Consider the following 21,243-nt stretch of genomic DNA (forward strand, 5'->3'; position numbering starts at 1 on the left):
AATACGACAGTTTGCGAAGATTTGCATGCGCATTATTAATATGGGAGAACTGTACTTTGTATCATCAGAAATATCAATATCATTTGAAAATGACCCATTTGTTGGTTGGCATAATAATATAAACGAAGTTTAAATTTCATTTGTCAGTGTCATTTATGTTTTTTACGAGACTAAGGCAAAAGACAAAAATTAAAATTGAGCCTTATATGTTACGTCACTTCCGGTTTTAAAATAATTAACTTTAAAGTTAAAAATAACATGCAAATATTATATATATATACAAAATAAAAAATACGGGTCCTCTAATTTTTTATAAACTTTCCGAATAGCTAATAAAAATATAGTGTAAAGAAAATGAAATGTTGTCCGTTGACTCAATTCTCGTTGACTGAACAGATTCTGAAAATATTTTGTAGATTTTTTCAAAATTAATTTACGGAATACGAACCCGAATACCTTTTTCTACCAACAAAGACTCAACTGTGAGAGGAAACGACTAAGAAGGATGGACTAAGAGACAGACATGACAAACTAGGAGATCCGTTTTCATGGTTAATAATAATTGTTTTCTATTAATTTTAGCGTGCTTACTTTTAAAACTATGGAGGAGACAGGAAAGAAACTTTTTCTGGCAATGGGAAATTGACAAAGGATACATGGATGATGTACGTAGGTAAGTACTTAAATACTAAAAGCTAAATGAGCCCCATTATAACAACGGACATTAGTTTGATATGCAAAAACAGCTTAATAGATTGTTTTCACGTTATCCCAAGAATATTCGCAAAAATACGAGTTATCAAACGACACACGAAAACTTAACTGTTCGAATGGTGTTAACATTTCACTATGTTCTTCGTTGCCCTGATATACTCTTCATTTGTATATGTTTTTTTCAGGATTCATGCAAAGGGTTTTCAGTTTCACAAAGAAATGAGTGCTTTCATAAGGATCCTTAGATTTGTTTACCACTGTGCTCTGTTAACATTATTGGTAAATATTATGCACTTGAAAAATTATATTTTAATAAACAAGGAAGATTATTAAACTTTTTATGTAACTTTTTATATGAATTGTACATTATTTCAGTTTACTTTTCTTTCAGGTCCTACTTGCTAAGCATAACGTGTATTTATTCCTTTACTGGCGTTACGCATTATTACGCCATTTAAAATTTCCTAATATAGAGATAGATAATTACTATAAGAAGAATTATTATGTTATATCATTTATCACAATTTCTAACTGTGGGCTTGTATTTGTGTTCGAAAGGGTAAGTCTTAATATAACTTACAGGTCTGCGTTTTTTGGAGTTTTTTTTAATCCTTTCGAGTCATTAATTATTGACTTGACTGTACTGGGACGAAATAAATTCAAAATTACTTTTGAATTTATGTCGTCCCAGTACCTTTGGATTTCTGGTTTATTCTGGGCTGGCCATGCCTGTAAGGTCTCATCACCGAATCTCAACAATGGCAAATATGAGGAATGAATAATATTGTTAGGGTGACGGACCCAATTTCCAGCAATTTAAAAGATTGTCCCCCGTTTAAAAAATATTGAAAAATACTATTTCATTAGTTACGAAGTGTTTTCATGGTTCCTCTAGGCACATTGAAAGTTTTTGATGCAAGTTTTTTTGACATACCTTTTTTTACTGCATCCAAGGCACTAACTAGATTTCATTAATGTGAAATTAATCAATCAGTACATATATTTAGCATTTGAATTCCGAATGTATAAATCCATTTTTTCCAAACAATGTAATTCAGTGTTTTTAAACTATTTATCATTTATTGACAGTACTTGTGCTGATAATTTGTATTATTGTAAAATATTGGATCATTATCATATTGGAAATTTAATGTTAGCACCACAATTGTTTATGGCATGAAATCAACATAATCTCAAATTCTCGATGTTAAGTTAGCCTTATAAAGTGTCAAAAAAATCAGTATGTTTCTGAATAAAATATCTGAAAGATCGAAAAATGCATAAAATTAAAACACATGAAGTTACCTTCGATCACTAGATACTGGCTTAAACCGAACTTTTTGCAGGATGCTTGCTATTTTGATATTAGGTTGTGTGATAACTACTTTGTAGGATTCCAAAAACTTCAATATTATTATTTTTTGAACTCGTAATCCAAAATAGTAATAAAAAACCTAGATTTTGAGGTTCTATTCGTATATAGTCGTATATAGTGCTGATAATTTGGTGCAGTGCTAACATCTGGGTCAGTCACCCTAGTACCCATTCGATTAAATACTTTATCTGTAGAAAACTGAGTCAAGAGTCAAGAATGAGACCGAAATCTATAATTCCTTGTCTTATTAATAGACTTGAAGCTGGCAACGTAATTTTTTTTTATTTCAGGCGTTTGCGATGTTAATTTTTTATATGCCACATTGGGAGCGTCTAAAGTCCCCAATTTCTATGGACAAAAGCATTGCGTACAAATTAACTGCTCTAACGTTGCTTACTTTGTTTAATATTCCATTTTACTTTGCGTTTATAAAGGTTCGTCTTTACTATTTAAATTGAATTTTTTACAACACATTTATCTTTGATTTATATTCCTCAGTTCTGTTCTTATTAAAACTACTGATATATATTTTAGGGTCAATTTTATACCTATCCGATAGACATGAAAATTTGGAGAAAATGGTATGGTTTACTTGTGGAAAAATGTGATCCGAGGTCTTGTATGGACGAGGTATTGATCATCATGGTGACAATACTATACATGCGTGAACTGGTCTTTAAATTTGTGCCATGTATGAAAATGTAAGTATTATCAATATCTATGCTGATACGCAGCGCGGGTTGGTATGATCAGACTTAGCTTATTAAGTAAATAAAATTTAAAAAAATACATTTAAATAAAACGTGTAAGCCTTCCTTATTTATTCAATATTTACTTTATAAGAATCTCTTCTTTCAGCCTCAGCTCTCATATTGATTATAGTGATTTGGGTAAGGATTATTTGTTTTTATTCATTGTGATCACGGTACCGATTATATATTATACTATATACAGGGTGGCCCAAAGAGTGACGTCCTAAGGAAAATGTTTGATTCCTTAGGTCAAGGGGTAGTCAAATCACCCCCATGTATGTTCAGCAATTTCTAGTAGTTTAGGAGTTATGATTTTTTTTCCTAAATTTCTACGAAATCGACCTCAGTGGATTAATTATGTTTTATTATTTTTTTGGATAACTTTTTTGAAGTTTTTTTTATTTTTGTGTCATCCTCCTAAGTTCTTCTTTTAACCATAAAAGTTTCAGCTTCCTAGCTGTAATGTAAGTTAGTTATTTTTTATCGAAAGTTCGAATTTTACGATCGAGCTAGAATGCTCTGAATTTTCAACTTGAAATTAAAAATTAAAAAATATATTCTCATGGTCCCTTATTAATTTTAAAAACTCCGAAAGGTTCCAAAATAACATAAAAATAAACTATTGCTTAATGGGGTATTATTTGCAGAAAAAAGCCTTCAAAGGTACCTGGGTGGAAATTACCTCATTCATTCATTCATTTATTTATTGAATAAGAAATTACACAAAAAATACAATATGCCTAATACAAGCAGCAGAAATCCATTAAGGGTTTAAGAGCTACTAAATAGTAAAATATTTTTATATCACATGCATTATTTAACGAGTAGGTATATTAGTAATTAGCTAGTAGTTATCACTTATGGTAGGTATTTAGTTATTAAATATTATAAGTTAAGTTAACACAATTCAATGAGATAGTTAAGAATACAGTACAGATTACAATATTTTTTTTATGAAACATCTCTTCATTTGTTTTTTATAACCACAATTTAAGTATACACTTTGCATATCTAGGGGCAATTCATTAATGGTTTTGGGCAGTAAGTATCTCCAATGTCTCATCCCAAAGCAATTCCGATATTTAGGCAAGATACATTTTTTTGTTGATGTTAAAATTCGAAGTGCTTTGGGGCGGGATTTATAAACTATTTGGGTAATACGAGGGCGGGTCAATAAGTCCGTGACTTTTTGAACAAAATACTGGTTTTTGGATATTTTTTTTATTTATTTTTCAACGTAGTCTCCTTTGAGCTCTATACACTTTGTGCAAAGTTTCTGCATTTTTTTTATCCCTTCCAAAAAATGAGGTTTCTCGAGGTCATCAAAATACCCACCTTGGCCTTCTTTGGCACCGATTCACCCCGAGAAACCCACCGTTTAGACTGATTTTTGGTCTCTGGTGTGTTGTGGTGGATCCACGTTTCATCCACGGATACAAAACGGCGCAAAAACTCGTCCGAATTTCGGTTTAACAACGCCAAACACTCCTCTGCGAAGTTGTCATTCGATTGCGTTTGTGAGCAAACGCGGCAGCCATCTTGCGGAAAGCTTTTTCATACCCATGTGATCATTCAAAATTGAAACCAGTGAGCCACGTGATATCCCTGTGGCTTCCACTATCCCTTTCACTTTCAATCTCCGATCGGCCAACACCATGTCGTGAATTTTTTCAATCATTTCAGGTGTAGAGACCTCAACTGGGTGCCATGGACGTCCGGCATCTTCCGTACTTGTACGGCCACAACGGAATTCAGTAAACCTTCTGACGTAAAAAAAAGAATTGGGGGTGGGGCCCCCCATACATGTAACTGAGGGATGAAATTTTTTTTTTCGATGTACATACCCGTGTGGGGTATCAATGGAAAGGTCTTTTAAAATGATATAAAGTTTTCTAAAAAACATTTTTCTTAAAGTGAACGGTTTTTGAGATATCAGCTCTCAAAGTCGTAAAAAGTATGTCCCCCCCCCTCTATTTTTATAACTACGGGGTATAAAATTCTAAAAAAAATAGAGGTGATGCATGCTAATTAACTCTTTCAACGATTTTTGGTTTGATCAAAGTATCTCTTATAGTTTTTGAGATAGGTTGATTTAAGCTACGGAACCCTTTGTGCGCGAGCGCGACTCGCACTTGGCCGGTTTTTTTCCGTAAAAAAATCATGCTTAGTGAGCACACGAAATTCAGTTTTTTCCATTATGTTTTAAATCACGCGGTTGTTGCTAAGAACGGGTGTAAAACACAAACCAAGTGACGTAACTTGTGCAAATTTTGACAGATGTCTACTGACAGATGCTTGTTGACAGGAGCAGTGTTGTTCTTTCAGTTAAGTGGCGGGAAATTATAAAAGTCACGGACTTATTGACCCGCCCTCGTATGATGATTTTCTTCTTTTAAAATTGACAACTTAATTTTTTCTTCTATTGGTAGGACTTTACAAAACTTAAACAGTTGTGTGTAGTTATCTTTAAATTTATTCTTTTAGTAAAGTAGGAGCCCTTCACGGTATTGAGACCAGGAACAAAAATAATTTGCTTTTCCCCACACTCAGACTTTCGAAAACAAACACTTCATTCATGGGGAACTGTATACGTTTTTATAATAAATTATCAACGAAACAATAAACCTGAGAAAAAAATTAAGAATTTTGTAAAAGCAACATTATGTAATAAAGCTTATTATAGTATAAATGATTATTTGAATGACAAAAACGCGTGGGCTTGTCCACCTCAGCTAAGGCTGCTGGAAAAATAAAATAGATATAATTAAGTAAATTGTACTAGAAATAAGTAAAAAAACTGTATTAGATATGGGGAAAAAGTTGAAAAGATGCTCGAGGAGTTTCTTACGCCATTTCTTTCCTCCTTAATGACGGGGCCTTTGTGAAATGGTGTTAGATTATGACTTTTGACAAGTAATTCTAATATTCTACGTCGAAAAAATAAACGATTTCATTTCATTAACGGAGGTTCGAAACTTGTGCTCGCGACTCTGATACCGTATAAATATCCGCCAGCAAACTGCTTTAATTTTTCTGTCAAAGTTAAAGTCACTTTTGCTTCTTTCGAAATAAAATATGCTGTTAGGTATACCGTATCTTGATTAAACGGGTCAGTCTCACTATTACCCATTGCAATGCTTATAGTCAGACGGCACATTTTGTTCAAATCAGTCTCACTCTTCCTATTGAATTACGAAACGCCAAATGGTAAAATATAACCGAGGAGTATAATCTACCTTTATGTCTAGCGTTTGTGGACTATGAGAAAGCCTTTGTATCTATTGAGCTCTGGGCGATGCTTCAATCCCTTCAGCGGTGCCATATAGACTATCGCTATATCGAGGTGTTGAGTTGTATGTACAATGCATGCCACAATGCTGCCTCAATGTCAGTTCGATTACACGAACATACCACAAAACCGATCCAGTTGCAAAGGGGCGTGAGACAAGGAGATGTTATTTCTCCGAAACTTTTCACCTGTGCACTGGAAGATGTTTTTAAGCTTGTAGAGTGGAAAAGACTGGGCATTAACGTCAATGGAGAATATATCTCATCTACGATTTGCTGGTGAGATAGTTATTATGGCGGAAACGCTGGAGGAGTTAGGCGAAATGCTCACAGACCTCAATGATGCCTCTAAACAAGTTGGGCTGAAAATTAACATGGACAAGACAAAGGTCATGTCGAACAAACATGTTTCATCATCACCCGTAGCTGTAGGAGGTGTCACCATCGAAGTTGTCGATCAGTATCCCTACCTAGGACAAGTGATCCGATGATTAGGTAAATCCAACTTCGATAAAAAGGTAGCTCGTAGAATCCAACTCGGGAAATTACGACACATCTTCACTGAAAATATACCGCAGTTGATCTTTACCATCAATGGGAAAGATCAATGGGAATAGTGACACTGACCCGATTAAACAAATCTAATTAAACCTTTTTATAACAAACAGGTGTGGTTAGAAGCGTAAGAACTCCGCATTGGGAGAGAGAAAAGGCGTTAAAATCATCCATGGAGACTGAAAAGTTTATTATGTTAAAATATCGTGATTTAGGTAATTATATATCTTTTTAATTCTGGAAATTCACTTAGAACTCACAACACTATCAATAAAATTTCTCCGTTGTATTAATATTTTGAAAAAATATGGGCTCACTAAAAAATGAGTCTAATGCTAGGGACATAATTTATATTAATCATACTACCTATAATACTAAACTCTTGCTGGACTGGTTATAAATATACATAAATAATATAATAATGTTATTTTGTTATTAACTGTAGTATTATAATGTCATTTCTTATTTGCAGTTGTTCAGATGGCTACCATGACGCTCTTTGCGAGGGTGTTTCCTCTGGCACCACTTGTCATTTTAGTTACCAATGCTCTGGACATAAGGTAATATTATAAAGAAATTGTAAGAAATAAATATTATGAATTTATTCTACATTCTACCTAGAACTACACAGACAGCGTCTATGAACCAAATTTTACTTTGACATAAGTATGTCAAAATAAGGTAGCGTCATTTCAAAAATCTTATTTCTACCTTGGTATGGTACTAAAGTCTAGTTTTCACACTTTTTATTCAATTTGTAGTGTTTGATAGTAGGTGCTACCAATAACACTTGGTACCGTGGCTTAGCACAAATTCTGCCAGACACAGTACAAAGAACGCACATTGTAAATTATAGAGGGGTTAAGGTGAGAAATTAAATTAATAAATATGTGGGGACATCTCACACACGGCCAACCGACCCCAAGCTAGGCAGAACCTGTGTTATGGGTGTCAGACAGCTAATATATCTACACAAATACATAGATAGATACTAAAAATAAATATCAACCGAGTACAAATATCTGTCTTTAAAAAAATTATAACAGGTAAAGAATGTCCAAAAAGTGACAGTGTCCCTTCAGAATCAATAAGTTGAATTCCCGTAATGTTGAGTTTTCTGAGTCTTGAATTCCCATTAAATTGAGTTATTTAAAAGATGAATTCCCGTTAAGTTATATTATTGTACCCATTCTAATTGTTTCTTATTTTACATATTGTTAAAGTTTTGACAACACCCAGTCACTTTAGCACTCTGAAATACTGCCCTAACCGCGTTTATTCGGGCAATCTCATGATCACCTCCAAAACATGATATGTGTACACAAATTTGAATTTCATAGTTTGAAATAAACCTATTTTATATGTATTTTGGCCTTATTAGGCTAAAATACCCCTTCGGAACATGACAGAATATACATTTTTGCTTTTGGGATCAGAAAACACATCAATATATGTGCATTTGATAGAATGGTAAGATATTATTGTTATGAGAGAAAATAACTTTCCAATCACTGTTTAATTTGATATTTATTTATTTTTTGAGCAAAGCGTCTTTTTTCTTAGACGTAAATATATTCAAACATAATTATTAAAGAAATAAAGAAAGAAAGAAACATTTATTTGACACACTGAACAATAAAAAACAGAAACAAAAAGAAAAAGAATACTACAAATAATTTATATGAAAAGAAAAAAAACAGAAAATAATACAAACAAACACGGTTGCTGTCCAGAGCGTCAAAAGTATTACCTAAGTATCACTAAATAATGAACATTCTGGACAGACCACTGCCGCTCTGTCGGGTAGGGTACCCAAAACGCTGGCCGCGCTACCCCGTTGTATGGCGATGTTTAGCCATTTTGTGAGGTAGGAGCCAGTCTTAGGGCCCCTTGAGACTTCTATTAGCCTGCTGCTAATGTCTGTAAAAGCCGACGTGTAATTTATCTATTATTATTACTGTTCGAAATTTGCTCCATTTCTTTCAATACACAACTCCGCACGTTTGGCGTTTGTTTTTTTTAAATGATAATGCCATTTTTTTTGCTCTCAGTTTTATAAAAGTGACACATTCTATGTTCTCTACGCAGGGTATGTGCGCGTCGCATTCTTCTATACAGCCGGCGACCTATTTTACGGCGTCACTTGGGTATTGGTGCTTGGTATAACGTATTACTGGCTTTACTTTTGGCTATAGCGTTATTTCAGGTAAGTTTAACGAGAAATACATTATTAACAACATCATAATTTTATTAATGAATGCTACTTGCCAGATAAAAAAATGGGAGTGGCTGTTTGTTAGTGTTCTTTGTTTTAGGTACTTTTGGGCACAATCACATCCGAAGCCATTCTGCAATTCACGTATCTATCAACAAAAAATGATTCGGTTGTTGACCATCTAAACTTTGTACCTTTTGAAAAGTTTCGAATTTACGCATATACAGCAGTCTACGGACCGAATGTTTCAGTGGACGATTCATATGAACTTGGATATCTGACTTTAAAATGCTTTCCGGAATATGTAAGTTGTTTATTATTTTATTAAGTTAAGGCAGGGTATGTCCAAACAAACCGATTGTTCGACCCCATCAGCATGTACCCAATTGTTACAGCCTATTGACAGTATCGATATCTAATGCAAGATTATGGGTAAAACTAACAATACCACCAATATTGAAGAGCCTGACAACTGACTGTGAAAAAGGATATTTTTGAGGTTAACTCGTTCATAGATCTTTGTACACTGAATGGTGTAGTGGTTAGTGATCCTGAATCCTGATCGACATTTTGAACCCTGAGGACATATTGTGCCTTAGGTATATTCAGGAACTAAAGATCGCTAATATTTTATTTCTGCCCAAAATATTAAATTTCCAGGTAGTAATAATGTTGTCCAAGATGAATATTGTCCAACTCTGAATTTAGTCCAACACGAATATTTTTTTTATTTGCACACCCATACTTTTTACTCATTGTACCTACTACTCACTTACTCCGCTGGCGCAGTGACCCAAAGTGAGTCTTGGCCTCCGATACAAGAACTCGCCATTTTCCTCGGTCCTGTGCTGTGTCCTGCCAGTCGCTAGCCTGAAGCTCGCGCAGGTCGGCTAGCACCACGTCACGCCATCGATACCGGGGCCGCCCGACTGGGCGTCTACCCCACGGCTGACCTTGATAGCTTTTTAGCTTCTATGCGCCGCGATCCTCCCCCATTCGTTCCAAGTGACCGAGCCAGCGGAGTCTGTGTGCTTTGATCTCTCCAATAATATTTGGGCCCTCCACGAGTTTTTTATTTTCTGCGTTTTTTAGGATCCTCCAGCTTCCATCACTACGTTGCTTTTGTCCAAGAAACTTGCGGAGAATTTTCCTTTCAGCCACCAGAAGCTTGTTTTCTTCTTTAAGCGTGAGCTTCCAGACCTCGCACTCATACATCAGAATTGGTCTTATTATGGTTTTGTAGATGCGGAGTTTCGACGGAGACGTCAACACTTTATGTAGTGCTGCGCTGCATCGAAAGGCGTTTTGGACACGGATGTTGATTTCATCATCCCGGCTGTTCGTGGCATTGATAGTGCAGCCCAAGTATTTGAACTTAACCACACCTTTATACTGAATATTTCCAACTTGCAAGTCAGCTACTCGGTTATTTCTGGACCGCCTCATAAGGTGATATTCAGTTTTATCGTGGTTGATTCTTAGACCCACCTTCAGTGCTTCTGTTCCAAGGACATCAGCCATAACCCGTACCTCAGCGCTTGTTTCACCCAGTAAAGCCAAGGCGTAACCTACCACCTTATGTCTACCATTTAGTTTGATCCCGACTTCAAGTGTTAACACTTTCCTGAGGACGTATTCTAGGACTAAATCAAATAACATAGGCGATAAGGCGTCGCCTTGTTTCAGTCCCGTGACTACTGGGAATGGCTCTGTCAACTCGCCGCCGACTCGTACTTGCATATTACTGTCCCTCGTGGATGCCTCAATTAGCTCGACTAATTTAGCCGGGATGTCTAAATTCCTCAGTATTGCGTACAAGGCTCCCTGGTCTATGCTGTCGTATGCTTTAGCGAAGTCCACAAACAGTGCATGCACGCTCTGGGCATATTCCCATTTCTTCTCCATACTTGTTGTATGAGGAAAAGTTGGTCGATTGTGCTGCGGTTGGGTCGGATGATAATCCCCGAGAATCTTTTCCGCGTAAGGTTCCAGACGTTTTAGCAGCACGCAGGTTAACTAGCAGAAAATGCTTTTAACATTAAGTCCACCTGATTGTACATTATTACTGTAGTAAATTGTGCAATAAAGTATCTATATTAATAATGTCCGACATCAAGTCGAGCTGCAACACTGCTTTAAATCTAAAACCCTCGACATTCAACACTAAAAAACGCTGGTCGTTTTAACGGTTACACCGATTTTGATTAATATGGCTAAGAACACTCGGGGTAACATCATCATCATCAGCCAATAATCATCCACTGCTGGACATAGGCCTTAGGAGCGCCACAACACTTGGTCCTCGACCTTCCTCATCCAGCCAATACCGGCTACCCACCTAAGGTCGTCGGTAAGCGGGCAGGAGGGCGTCCTACGCTGCGTTTCCTGTTCGTGGTCTCCACATTAGATAGGCAAAATAGTTTCGGATTATTTTTAACTTAAGAGTTTGTAATGTAATACTTAGTAAAAAACATGTTGTTATTTCAGGATTATCAAGCAATTGAAAAAGAAAAAGGAGAGGACACTCCCTTACATCACTACCTACGTAACATTGAAAATAACTTTGGACAATATAGACCTTCCTGTTCTTGCACCACTTTCCTTTCTCATAAGACCGTAAAATCGACTAACGACTATGATCTAATGCCAAGACGCACTTGTTACTTTAAAGGTAAATTTGTATGTTACATTATACAAGGTAGACCAAAAGAAGTCATCCGAAGTTGTTTGTCTCTCATTTTTTTCTAAATGAAAAACTTTGTTTCTGTTTTATGATTATGTTTATTTGAACCTTTACAATTTAATTGGTAAAATCGAGAAGATGACATCGGTCAAATGGACGCCGTCACAATTGATTGCCATACGGGTTCTTTTTATGGCATTTCTCATCAATTCAGCGAGAACTTTGGGCGAGAGATTCTCGCACTCGTGTCGAATGTTGTCCTTAAGGGCTTCCCTATTCACATAAACACGGGACTTCAAAAAACCACACAAAAACCGTCTGATATTGCAGGGAAAAATGACAGATAAAACGAAAAAAAAGGCAACCCGAAAACTGTTTATACACAATAGGGAATATGCAAGTGGTTCAAATAAAGGTCAAATATTATTTATAATAAACTTTGTTGTTTCATAACTAAGAATCCATCATTATTTTTGATTATAATTTATTTTTGAGCAAGTAAATGAAGTTGAAAAGTACAAAAAAACTTCGGTAAATTCTAACTTCCGAGAAACGTCACCCATTTTCTTAGGGCGGATGTGACGTCATAATTCTTTATATATCAATCTCAGAATAATAACTTCTTTGCGTTTGCGTATAGTTAAATAAATGTCAAGTGTAAACAAAGAAATGTTAATGTCACCGAGTATTTGTGATGCTCGTTGTGATCAGATACGATGGATCACATAAAAATTCTTCCAATACGAGTAGATCCTAGCCTCCTATAACCTCTCCACTTCTTGTTTGATATGCTTGTTTGTTTGCAAAGTTTAGGACTTTTTATATTTTTTGTTGGTAGTGTATGGGCTGCCACTAGTTGTTCTATTGTAATGAGGCGTAAACAGCCATTCGCTAGTCAACGAGCCACTCAAATATGCTCCATATTGCAACACAATAAAATTAAATTTGTATTGTAAGTATTATGACATGAACATGACACAAGTTGCTCTTTCTACTTTTAGGTTATAATGGCAGTCGTTAGTATATTTCAAAAGTTGTTATTTTTTTCTAAATTAAGTTATGGAAGAATTCTCGTAATCAGAAGAACTGGACACATTAAATTTATTACGCAGTATGAACGAGTAAACTGTGGCCAGCTGCGGAAAAGGACAGCAAAGACTATTGAAAAGTCGAGAGCCGTGTGCCAAAATATTAGGGAATATGCATATATTTTTATACTCTTATTCGATAGTTTAGATAAGGGGGTTTAGACCTTTGAGATATGCACAAATAAACAGATTTGAAATTATCGGCCATTTGCACAAATGAGAGCAACTTCCAATAGGGTGATTTCTTTTTGCCCACCTTGGATTTCATTCATATATTTAAATTGAAATATCATTATCATCATCATCATCAGCCTATAGCAGTCCACTGCTGGACGTAGGCCTCTCCCAAAGCACGCCACTGGATGCGATCTTTAGCTTTCCGCATCCAATCATAACCAGCCACCTTTCGCAAGTCGTCACTCCATCTAGCCGGAGGGCGTCCCACACTACGTTTGCCTAGTCGCGGCCTCCACTACAGAACACGTTTACCCCATCGGTTCTTCGACAGAAATTGAAATATCAGTGCTACATTATTAGAGACAATTCATTTAGAGGGCTATATTACAAACCAAGTACTTCCAATATTTGTACCTACTATGACTGATATGTTATAATTATAAATATTCCATATTTGTTAAATGATATGATTTTTAAATAACCGTGCGATACTTTTGTCGATATCAACGATCCCTGTAACGTTATTTTACCCTTCCAATCTTATCAAAGCATTAGTGACGTTGAATTATTTTTTTTTTGGATTTTAAACGATCTCATGTTTGTCCCGTAGATACATGTTATGTATACATCATTAATTAAAAATATTAATGTGGAAACTATTATTATTTTTCTCAGGTTATTGGAGGCGATATACCAACTTTATCAAAAGAGGAAGGTATGTTGGAATGACCACAGGCTCAAAGCTTTACTATAATGCTTTAGCAAGGCTTGGGAGAAATGCAGCAAATGTAACCGGATCTATTATGGGTTACTTCTTCCTGGGGTTTCTATCACCTGTGATTACTGTACCTGTTAATGCAATATTTAGGTGGAAAACGTTTTACTGGAATTACTTCAAAAGATTTATGGATGTCTATTTTTATTCTGGCTATGCAGAAAATTGGAAAGCGTACGCTCTGTCTCATCTCAAATGGTATTATACGCTCTTTTCTTTGGTAAGTATGAACTTAAGTGTGGGAAATTTAATTTTTATACAGAAAAAAAAAACTACTTTTAACATAATTATACTTACCCAAAAAACATTTTGGCTACCTATTCAATGTTAGTATTTATTACAGTTTATTTATTTTACTATATTAAAAAAAATACATCATACAATAAATAAAATGACATGAGACCATAAAAGAAAAATTTGAAACACGACGTATTGAAAGGAGAATGGCCATTTCTCTATGGCGCCACCGTGTACCCCAGACCGTGTACCGCCAGAGCAGCCATTAATGAAACATATTTATACTGATGTGTAGCCCATGACTACAGTATATCCTGGTGTAACGTATATTATTATGAGGCATGGGAGAGGTATATAGGTGCTGAAATATCAAGTCTTTGTACTGTACTAGAGGTTTCCCTCAAGCAAAATATTTTTTTAAAACGTGGTTTTAAAGTATTTTTCCCTCATTTAGAACATCTTTATCACGGAATAAAAATAGGTTTGGTAAGTGGCTGCAAAGCGGGTCAGATTTGGCCATTCTCTTTTATATGTATTGTGTAATTCACATTTAGGTCATCTAATCTAACGTCATTTTCAGGTAATTTTCTTTGTAATATTCAGCGCTATATTTTGGTTACTTCCTGACGATACAATGCAAGTAACTGAGTCGCAATCTGTTGAATATCACGTGAGACATTATGCATCTGGACAGACCACTGCCTCTGGCGCCGCTACTGCTGCAAAAACTCAATGATTAACGAACTGCCAGTTTCAATAACTTACAGTTACTTTCATATGATTTTGATAAATATGTCCTATCAATCAGTCTGTTATTTTGTCATCTTATGTTATACACACAATTATGTATATATATCATATATTATTGCCTAACACTATTAACTTATTGTAAAAATGGTAAATAAATAAAAATGTAAAAATAAACGAAATGTTTTAATTATTTTTAAAAGACAAAAAATTATATAAAGTCCCTATTTTCTTGCCCCAAGTGTGTATTCAATACGATTTACTGCTATTATTTTAGATGCAAGTTAATAGTAAGAACCAACTGAATTTTTTATTCAATAATAATATCATTACATTGTACTAAGACCCTGGATTTCGGGTATGAACGTCATATTCCAAGTACGGCAGATTCCATCAACGTCATTTTCCAACAAGGTCAGATTTTCAGATGGTACAGGCAGTTCCATAATTAATGTTAAAGACATAAAAATAAACCACTATTTATATAAAAAAACGAGATAATATTTTAAAATGATAATAATTAGGTAAGTATAATATTTAATAAGCTATCTACTCATAACAAAAAAAAACACTTTTTAACAATATAGTTATAACAAAAAACATTATTCTTCTCCGAACATAAGGCAATCACTGAGGATGGATAGAGAGATCGTAACTGATCACTGAGGTTAAACAACAACTGGCACTTAAAGATTTCAAGTAGTTCTTTTCTGGACGCTTCCGTGCGTCGGACGGCACGTTAAAGGTCTTCGCACAGTACAACAACTCAACGGCGACTCGACTCTATGCTAGACATTGATATTTAAGCCCTGTGTCATATCTTCAAGGTTTAATTTCAAAAAAGATTATAAACAACAACGATTGGCCTACGCATCGTACACAATGACATTTTTTGAAATTAAACCTTGAACATATGACACAGGGCTTAAAAAATATCAATGTCTAGCATAGAGCCGAGTCGCCGTTGAGTTGTTATACTGTGCGAAGACCTTAAGCCGTGGGTCCCGTTTGCTGCTTCGGCAGCAGTCGTTAAGGGCCGGCAATAGGGAATCGAGGGTTGGCATTGTCATAGAATTATGTAGTAAAAGATGCTCTACAACCTTGAAAAAAATCACACAGGTAGCCAAAGAATCTAGCTAGGTGCTGAATGATTCGAACTTAAGTAAAGGCTTATAGATAACTGTAAATAAAATTCAGAATATCACGAAAAAGCAGTAAATCACACTCCCGTATTGTAACAACTGTGTCGTAATTATCAAGAATTTTCATATAATTTTTATTTATCCAATTATACATTGGTTGTCATTGCACTTTTTCAACTTTTATGACTAACATAATTTGATTTGAAATTGAGGAAGCATTATTCTTATAGTATATTCAATACATTAAATTAAATTAGATAGTGGGCAATGTTCTCGTGACATTACAGTCTCGTAAAGGTCTGATGAGGAGCAGGAATACAGAGAATGGATCTAAGTGATGACAATACGTAGGAACATTAGGTTAGGATTCAAAAACACAGTCTCATGGTGATGGTTGAGGTATGGTCTCGTGAGGATCTGATGAGGGCAGTAACACGGTGGTGACTGAATTTTATTTAAAAGATGTTAATAGCTAAAAGCATCGAATGTAAAGCATCGTATGTTTTTCAGAGAGACAGAAAGATATTTTAGGTTTCCTCTGGATTAGTTAGGTTTACTGGGTTTACTAAATTCATTCGTAACGTAAAATTGATATTGACGGAATTTCTTCTATAGACAGTAGTTACTAAAAAAACCAACGATAGATGGCGTGATTTGCAGAAGTACCTATCTAGTCACCCTGCCACGGGATGACTTCGGTGGGTAACTCGGAATAAAAATACTGTATGTTATTGCATCAATAATAAAATAAACAAGAAAATATTCAAAGTTGTCATCCTCGCTTTTCACGCACACAAATCACAAACTCATGCCTTGTTCTAGGAGCAGGGTCTACCCTACCCTGGTGCATTTCCATGTACATTTTTCACTAGTGTCCCACCGTGTCATTTTTCATTAGTGTCTCAACGGAATAGCACCATTAACCATTATTATTCTGAGATATCATCACTTCTTATTCTGAGATACGCAACATAAAATCATGCCATCTATTGAAATCATTTTTTAATTAGGATTTGTCTATGGTGTGATCCCCAAATTTAAGGGTAAAAGCATAATAATTATATTTTAACGTTTTTTATACCTATTATATTAAAAGACCTATTTAACGATACCCTACCTACACCATCAAAATAACCGGAAAAAATATCAGCCCCAATTTACTTGTATGGGAGCTTAATTTTTTTTTGGGAAGAAAAATTACTGCCACCAAAAAATATACTATAATATTAACAGTGTAATATTATTAAAAATTTTATATTTACAGCGGTATCTAAAAAGCGGTAAATACCAAACAAATTATAAACAAACAAAAAACCCGACTGCACGCTAAAAAGATGAAAACAATTCCCAATGTTAATGTAAAGTATCGTAGGCGGGGACCCGCAGAGGGTTCACCATTTAGCTGAATGTTACTTAGAAAGGTGAGTGGCCTTGTGTGGCGGTCAAGTTGGTCGTCGTCGTAATTTGTAAGTCGTCGGGAATGACAGGCACTATAAAACAATACGTAGTTTAGAAAACGGGTATCGTGTTTATAATTTGTTTGGTATTCTCCTTCGGCAGTCGGGTAAAAAGGAGTAAGACAGGGGGTCATTCTGATCTTAATTGTTCTACGAGTTTCGGAAATTAAAAAAATCTTTTTCATAGAAACTTTGTTGGACACGTGGCTTTTTACCATGGAAAACGAATATTTTTTTTCCGCGAATTTGCAAAACTCCTAGAACAATAGTTGTTCAGAATGACCCCTTGAGTCATCCCCTTTCGGCTTAGTATACCCCTTTTGCGACACTCTGTATTTACTTTGCTTTGTCGTCGGGGTTCAGTTGGCTGGAGGATGTCCGAAACTTATTATACACTTTAATACCTGTAGTTACTTTTCTACAAGTAAATACCACATTTGTTTGAGAAAGCTAATCCGATTTAGAGTGTGGAGAAAAGGGCACCCCTATTAATTTATAATATTTCCTGGTGCCTACCAGTGTAAGTAAATATTATACTTACCTACCCTAAAAATCACCTAAAATGTACTTGAAAATAATTGTCAATAAGGTTGGCGAGTAAGTTAAAAAGTAAAAAGTTTATTAACCCACTGTGCAAACTTACATGTGTGCGTGTCACTGCGCGTGCTGTGTGAAGAGCATTGAAAACCAAAATTTGGCGCGGCACGTCACCTGTATAGTGCCACAAACTTATCTGTTCCGGTGACAGCGAACTTAATTGATCCATATCTCATTACTTACTAATGAATTGTATATTTTAAAACATTAGATGGGTTTATTAACACCGCAAGAGCGAAATAACAATACGAGCAAACTTACAATCTTATAGAATTAAGAAATATTAGAGATTTATTTGAGCTGTCACCGGAACAGATAAGTTTGTGGCACTATACCGGCCCTTAAGCCTAGTCAGAGACCTTTTGGCAGCTTGAAAACATCTGACAGTCGGGTTGCCCACTTACCCGACAACTCTCTCAGCACAAGCTTGCTTGTGTTGGGGTCCACCAACCCGCACTAGGCCAGCGTGGTGGACTAGGCCTAAAGTGGGGACGTGATGGGTTGTGATGATAAACATAAGGCCCTGTCGGAAGTGAACTGAGAGAGTGGGAAGTAAATACACAGATCGCAAGAATAGAAAAGAATTTAGATTACAGAAGCATCTCTTCAATGCTGGAACTGTTCCGTCCCGAAACTGTTCCGTCCGATAAATACGATTCTTCTGTAGAGCTTTCACTTGACGATAAATCGGATTCGCTGGAACTATCCGCGATATATTCTGCCTTGTATTTTCTTTGGTAACTTAATTTTGCTGCCCTTTTCAGTGAATTATCAAATTTTTTGTCAATTTTTCTCGTTTTTGTTACAAATTTATGTACCTGCCCCCGTATTATGTAATTCCGAGTGGGGTTGGTTGGTATAAAATGGCTGTCAACTTAGAGCACTATTAATTAATAACGTTTTACTGACTTATCTTATTTCACAAACGTTTATGTTGAATGTCAGGATATATTGTTAGGCTTCTTGCATATTTCTTTCACTAAGATTTTTGGTGTTTTTGGATAATAAGTCTCTAAGTTGATACCAATTATCACCGGTTGTTAACTCTCAAAAAGTTACAAAATACGGGGGCTGGGCGTCTTTTATATTTAAATTGCTAGTCACGGCTTCTTTTTTCCATTTATAAATTGGAATATCTGAGAAAAACATGTAATAATTTGGAATATCTGAGAATCTTACGATTCATTTTACTGTGCTAGCCCTCCAAGTTATTTGTAGTACGACGCGTTTCATTTTCACAACAGAAAACGTCGATCGTTACTGTTGTTGAAATTATTAAATGTAGCAACACAAAAGTCCATAGACTAACTAATTTTAAGTACTAATATTGGTAGTACTATAAACTGTTAGGCTTCCGGTCGACTTCTCAATAAACGTGCGAACGTGTATAAATACAGAATTGTCATTTAATTCAATAAATAGCAATTCCCGCAACGATCCAGCCTCCAATCACACGCGGATCCAACTCCGCACAACTGTTCCAAGCCAATAATTTTCAAAATATTTTTGGAACTGACATATTTTATCAACTTTATTAAACTTTTGTATTAATGTCAGCCAAGCCTCGGGAATGCACACTTTAGGGAGTAAAGGCAAATTAACTAATAATCTTGTAAAGCGTCTTCCCTTTTCAGTATTACATATGCCAAGTTCCTTATTTGACTTTCGCCAAACTGTCTTCTTAAAATGAAAAAAGCATCCAGTTTTTTTTACTAAGTTTTTCTTGAACGGCGTTCATTGCTGCCAACTCATAATTGCTTTTATAGAACCCGATATTTATGTTCAATTTATTTTTTAGTATCTTAAACAAACGTAGGTACGTTGATTGGCTCTTGTCCGGGAGGGGGGCATATATTACAGGAATAATAGAACTGGTACTTTTAGTAGTGTGATTAAATTCTGCGTGAATCGTGTAACATTGACAGAAAGGTCTTGGGGTAATTTTAAATGTACTGTCGCCATAAAACACATTTGAATTTTTTATTGCTTTTAGTGCAGTTTTAGTAGAAAATACCAATAATTTACCATTTTCCCCATCCTCGCCAACTATTCTATTCTATTCTCTGTGGGGGTGTAAGTACCTGCACCTGGCTCTCTCGAGTGGAACCTTTGTGCATATCCCCAAGGTCTAAACTGCCTTCCTAAGCTTGGACCATTTCCCACCACGCTGGTCCACTGCGGGTTGGTGGGTTCACATATCTAGATGTGCTAAATCTAGATATGCAGGTTTCCTCACGATGTTTTCCTTCACCGTAAGAGCGATGGTATACATTGTACTTAAGTTAAAAGAAGTCATTGGTACATGTCAGCGCCGGGATTCGAACCCGCATCTCTTGCTTGAGAAGCGGGCGCTTACCCGACTGAGCTACCACCGCTCCTTCTATTGATCCTCGCCAACTAAAAAGTGTTGTGTTTGATAGTTTGCAGTAAATACTCGTATGTAGCTATAATAATTTATTCCAAAATATATATGTCGCAGGCATCTGGTTTAATCTCCTGTTTGATTGAACCGTTTCAGTTGTATGACTAGGCCGAACGTTGATTGAACAAGCGTCACAAAACGTCCAACTAGTTAGCGGACTTAAAATCAGTCAGGTGGTGAATAAAACAAATATGGCGTCTAACAGCGAACAGCTGACACAAAAAGCACTTGTATTGTAATTTTTTTCAAATAAATTAGCTTTAAAGTGCGTTATTTATGTTAAAATAGTGTGACAACATGGATTTACCCTATTATTACACCGCCGGCGGATAGTTTCAAAGAAAAAAATGTGCTGAAACTGGATAATTATGAACAACAATATCAAGGTACGTTTATTGTTATTGTTTAGTTAATTTGTGAGATGAGAGCTTTGTAACATAGTCTTTTTGTTGACTCTTGTCTGGTCATTTTATCCTAACCAGACATTAGAAAGTTGCTATACTATATCCCATTTAACGACTTCGCTGAATAACATTCAGTCAAGACGTTGGACGTTACAGTCAATTACTTGACGAGTTGTTCTTTAGTCATTCAACTGAGTAGCGTCATCCAATGAACGGGCTAGCGGTTCAATCAAACAGGAGATCAAACCAGATGCCTGCGACATATACATTACAATTCCGTGACACTCTTGTTTTTACTAGTCAACGACTTAAGTCAGGCAGACATAAAGGCATAGAGGCGAGTGCTCTTTCTAATCTGCCAGCACAACACTCCTCGTCACGAGCCCTATCCTTTGGGTCAGCAACTCTTGGCGTCCAGGCGGTAGCGCCTTGGTCAACAGGTCAGCCAGCATGTTCTGTCCTTCCATGAACTGGACCTGTACATTTGATTCTATGACCTTCTCTCGAATGAAGTATTACAGTATTCACCTCTGCCATTGTCCGTCTGTAGGCGTTTAATTTTATTTCCAGTTTCAGATTCTAACTACTTCCTCTTTGTACTCTTTGAACTTATTC

At 35.8% G+C, this 21,243-nt stretch overlaps 1 protein-coding gene across 1 annotated transcript in view; it reads left to right on the forward strand.

Annotated features, from left to right (window-relative positions):
• LOC105380711 (anoctamin-1) overlaps window positions 1-14,788 on the forward strand; it is a 67,420-nt gene extending 52,632 nt beyond the window's left edge. Inside the window, exons 10-22 of the mRNA XM_048632683.1 lie at window positions 583-673; window positions 900-993; window positions 1,106-1,273; window positions 2,380-2,523; window positions 2,624-2,790; window positions 2,948-2,979; window positions 6,798-6,899; window positions 7,157-7,244; window positions 8,773-8,890; window positions 9,000-9,203; window positions 11,387-11,570; window positions 13,523-13,842; window positions 14,440-14,788. Coding sequence (XP_048488640.1) covers window positions 583-673; window positions 900-993; window positions 1,106-1,273; window positions 2,380-2,523; window positions 2,624-2,790; window positions 2,948-2,979; window positions 6,798-6,899; window positions 7,157-7,244; window positions 8,773-8,890; window positions 9,000-9,203; window positions 11,387-11,570; window positions 13,523-13,842; window positions 14,440-14,595 — 1,868 coding nt within the window. The 3' untranslated portion in view covers window positions 14,596-14,788. The remainder of the gene's footprint in view (window positions 1-582; window positions 674-899; window positions 994-1,105; window positions 1,274-2,379; window positions 2,524-2,623; window positions 2,791-2,947; window positions 2,980-6,797; window positions 6,900-7,156; window positions 7,245-8,772; window positions 8,891-8,999; window positions 9,204-11,386; window positions 11,571-13,522; window positions 13,843-14,439) is intronic.
• Window positions 14,789-21,243: the final 6,455 nt, after the last annotated feature.

The sequence above is a fragment of the Plutella xylostella genome, chromosome Z (assembly GCF_932276165.1).
Source record: "Plutella xylostella chromosome Z, ilPluXylo3.1, whole genome shotgun sequence".
NCBI classification, from domain to species: Eukaryota; Metazoa; Arthropoda; class Insecta; order Lepidoptera; family Plutellidae; genus Plutella; species Plutella xylostella.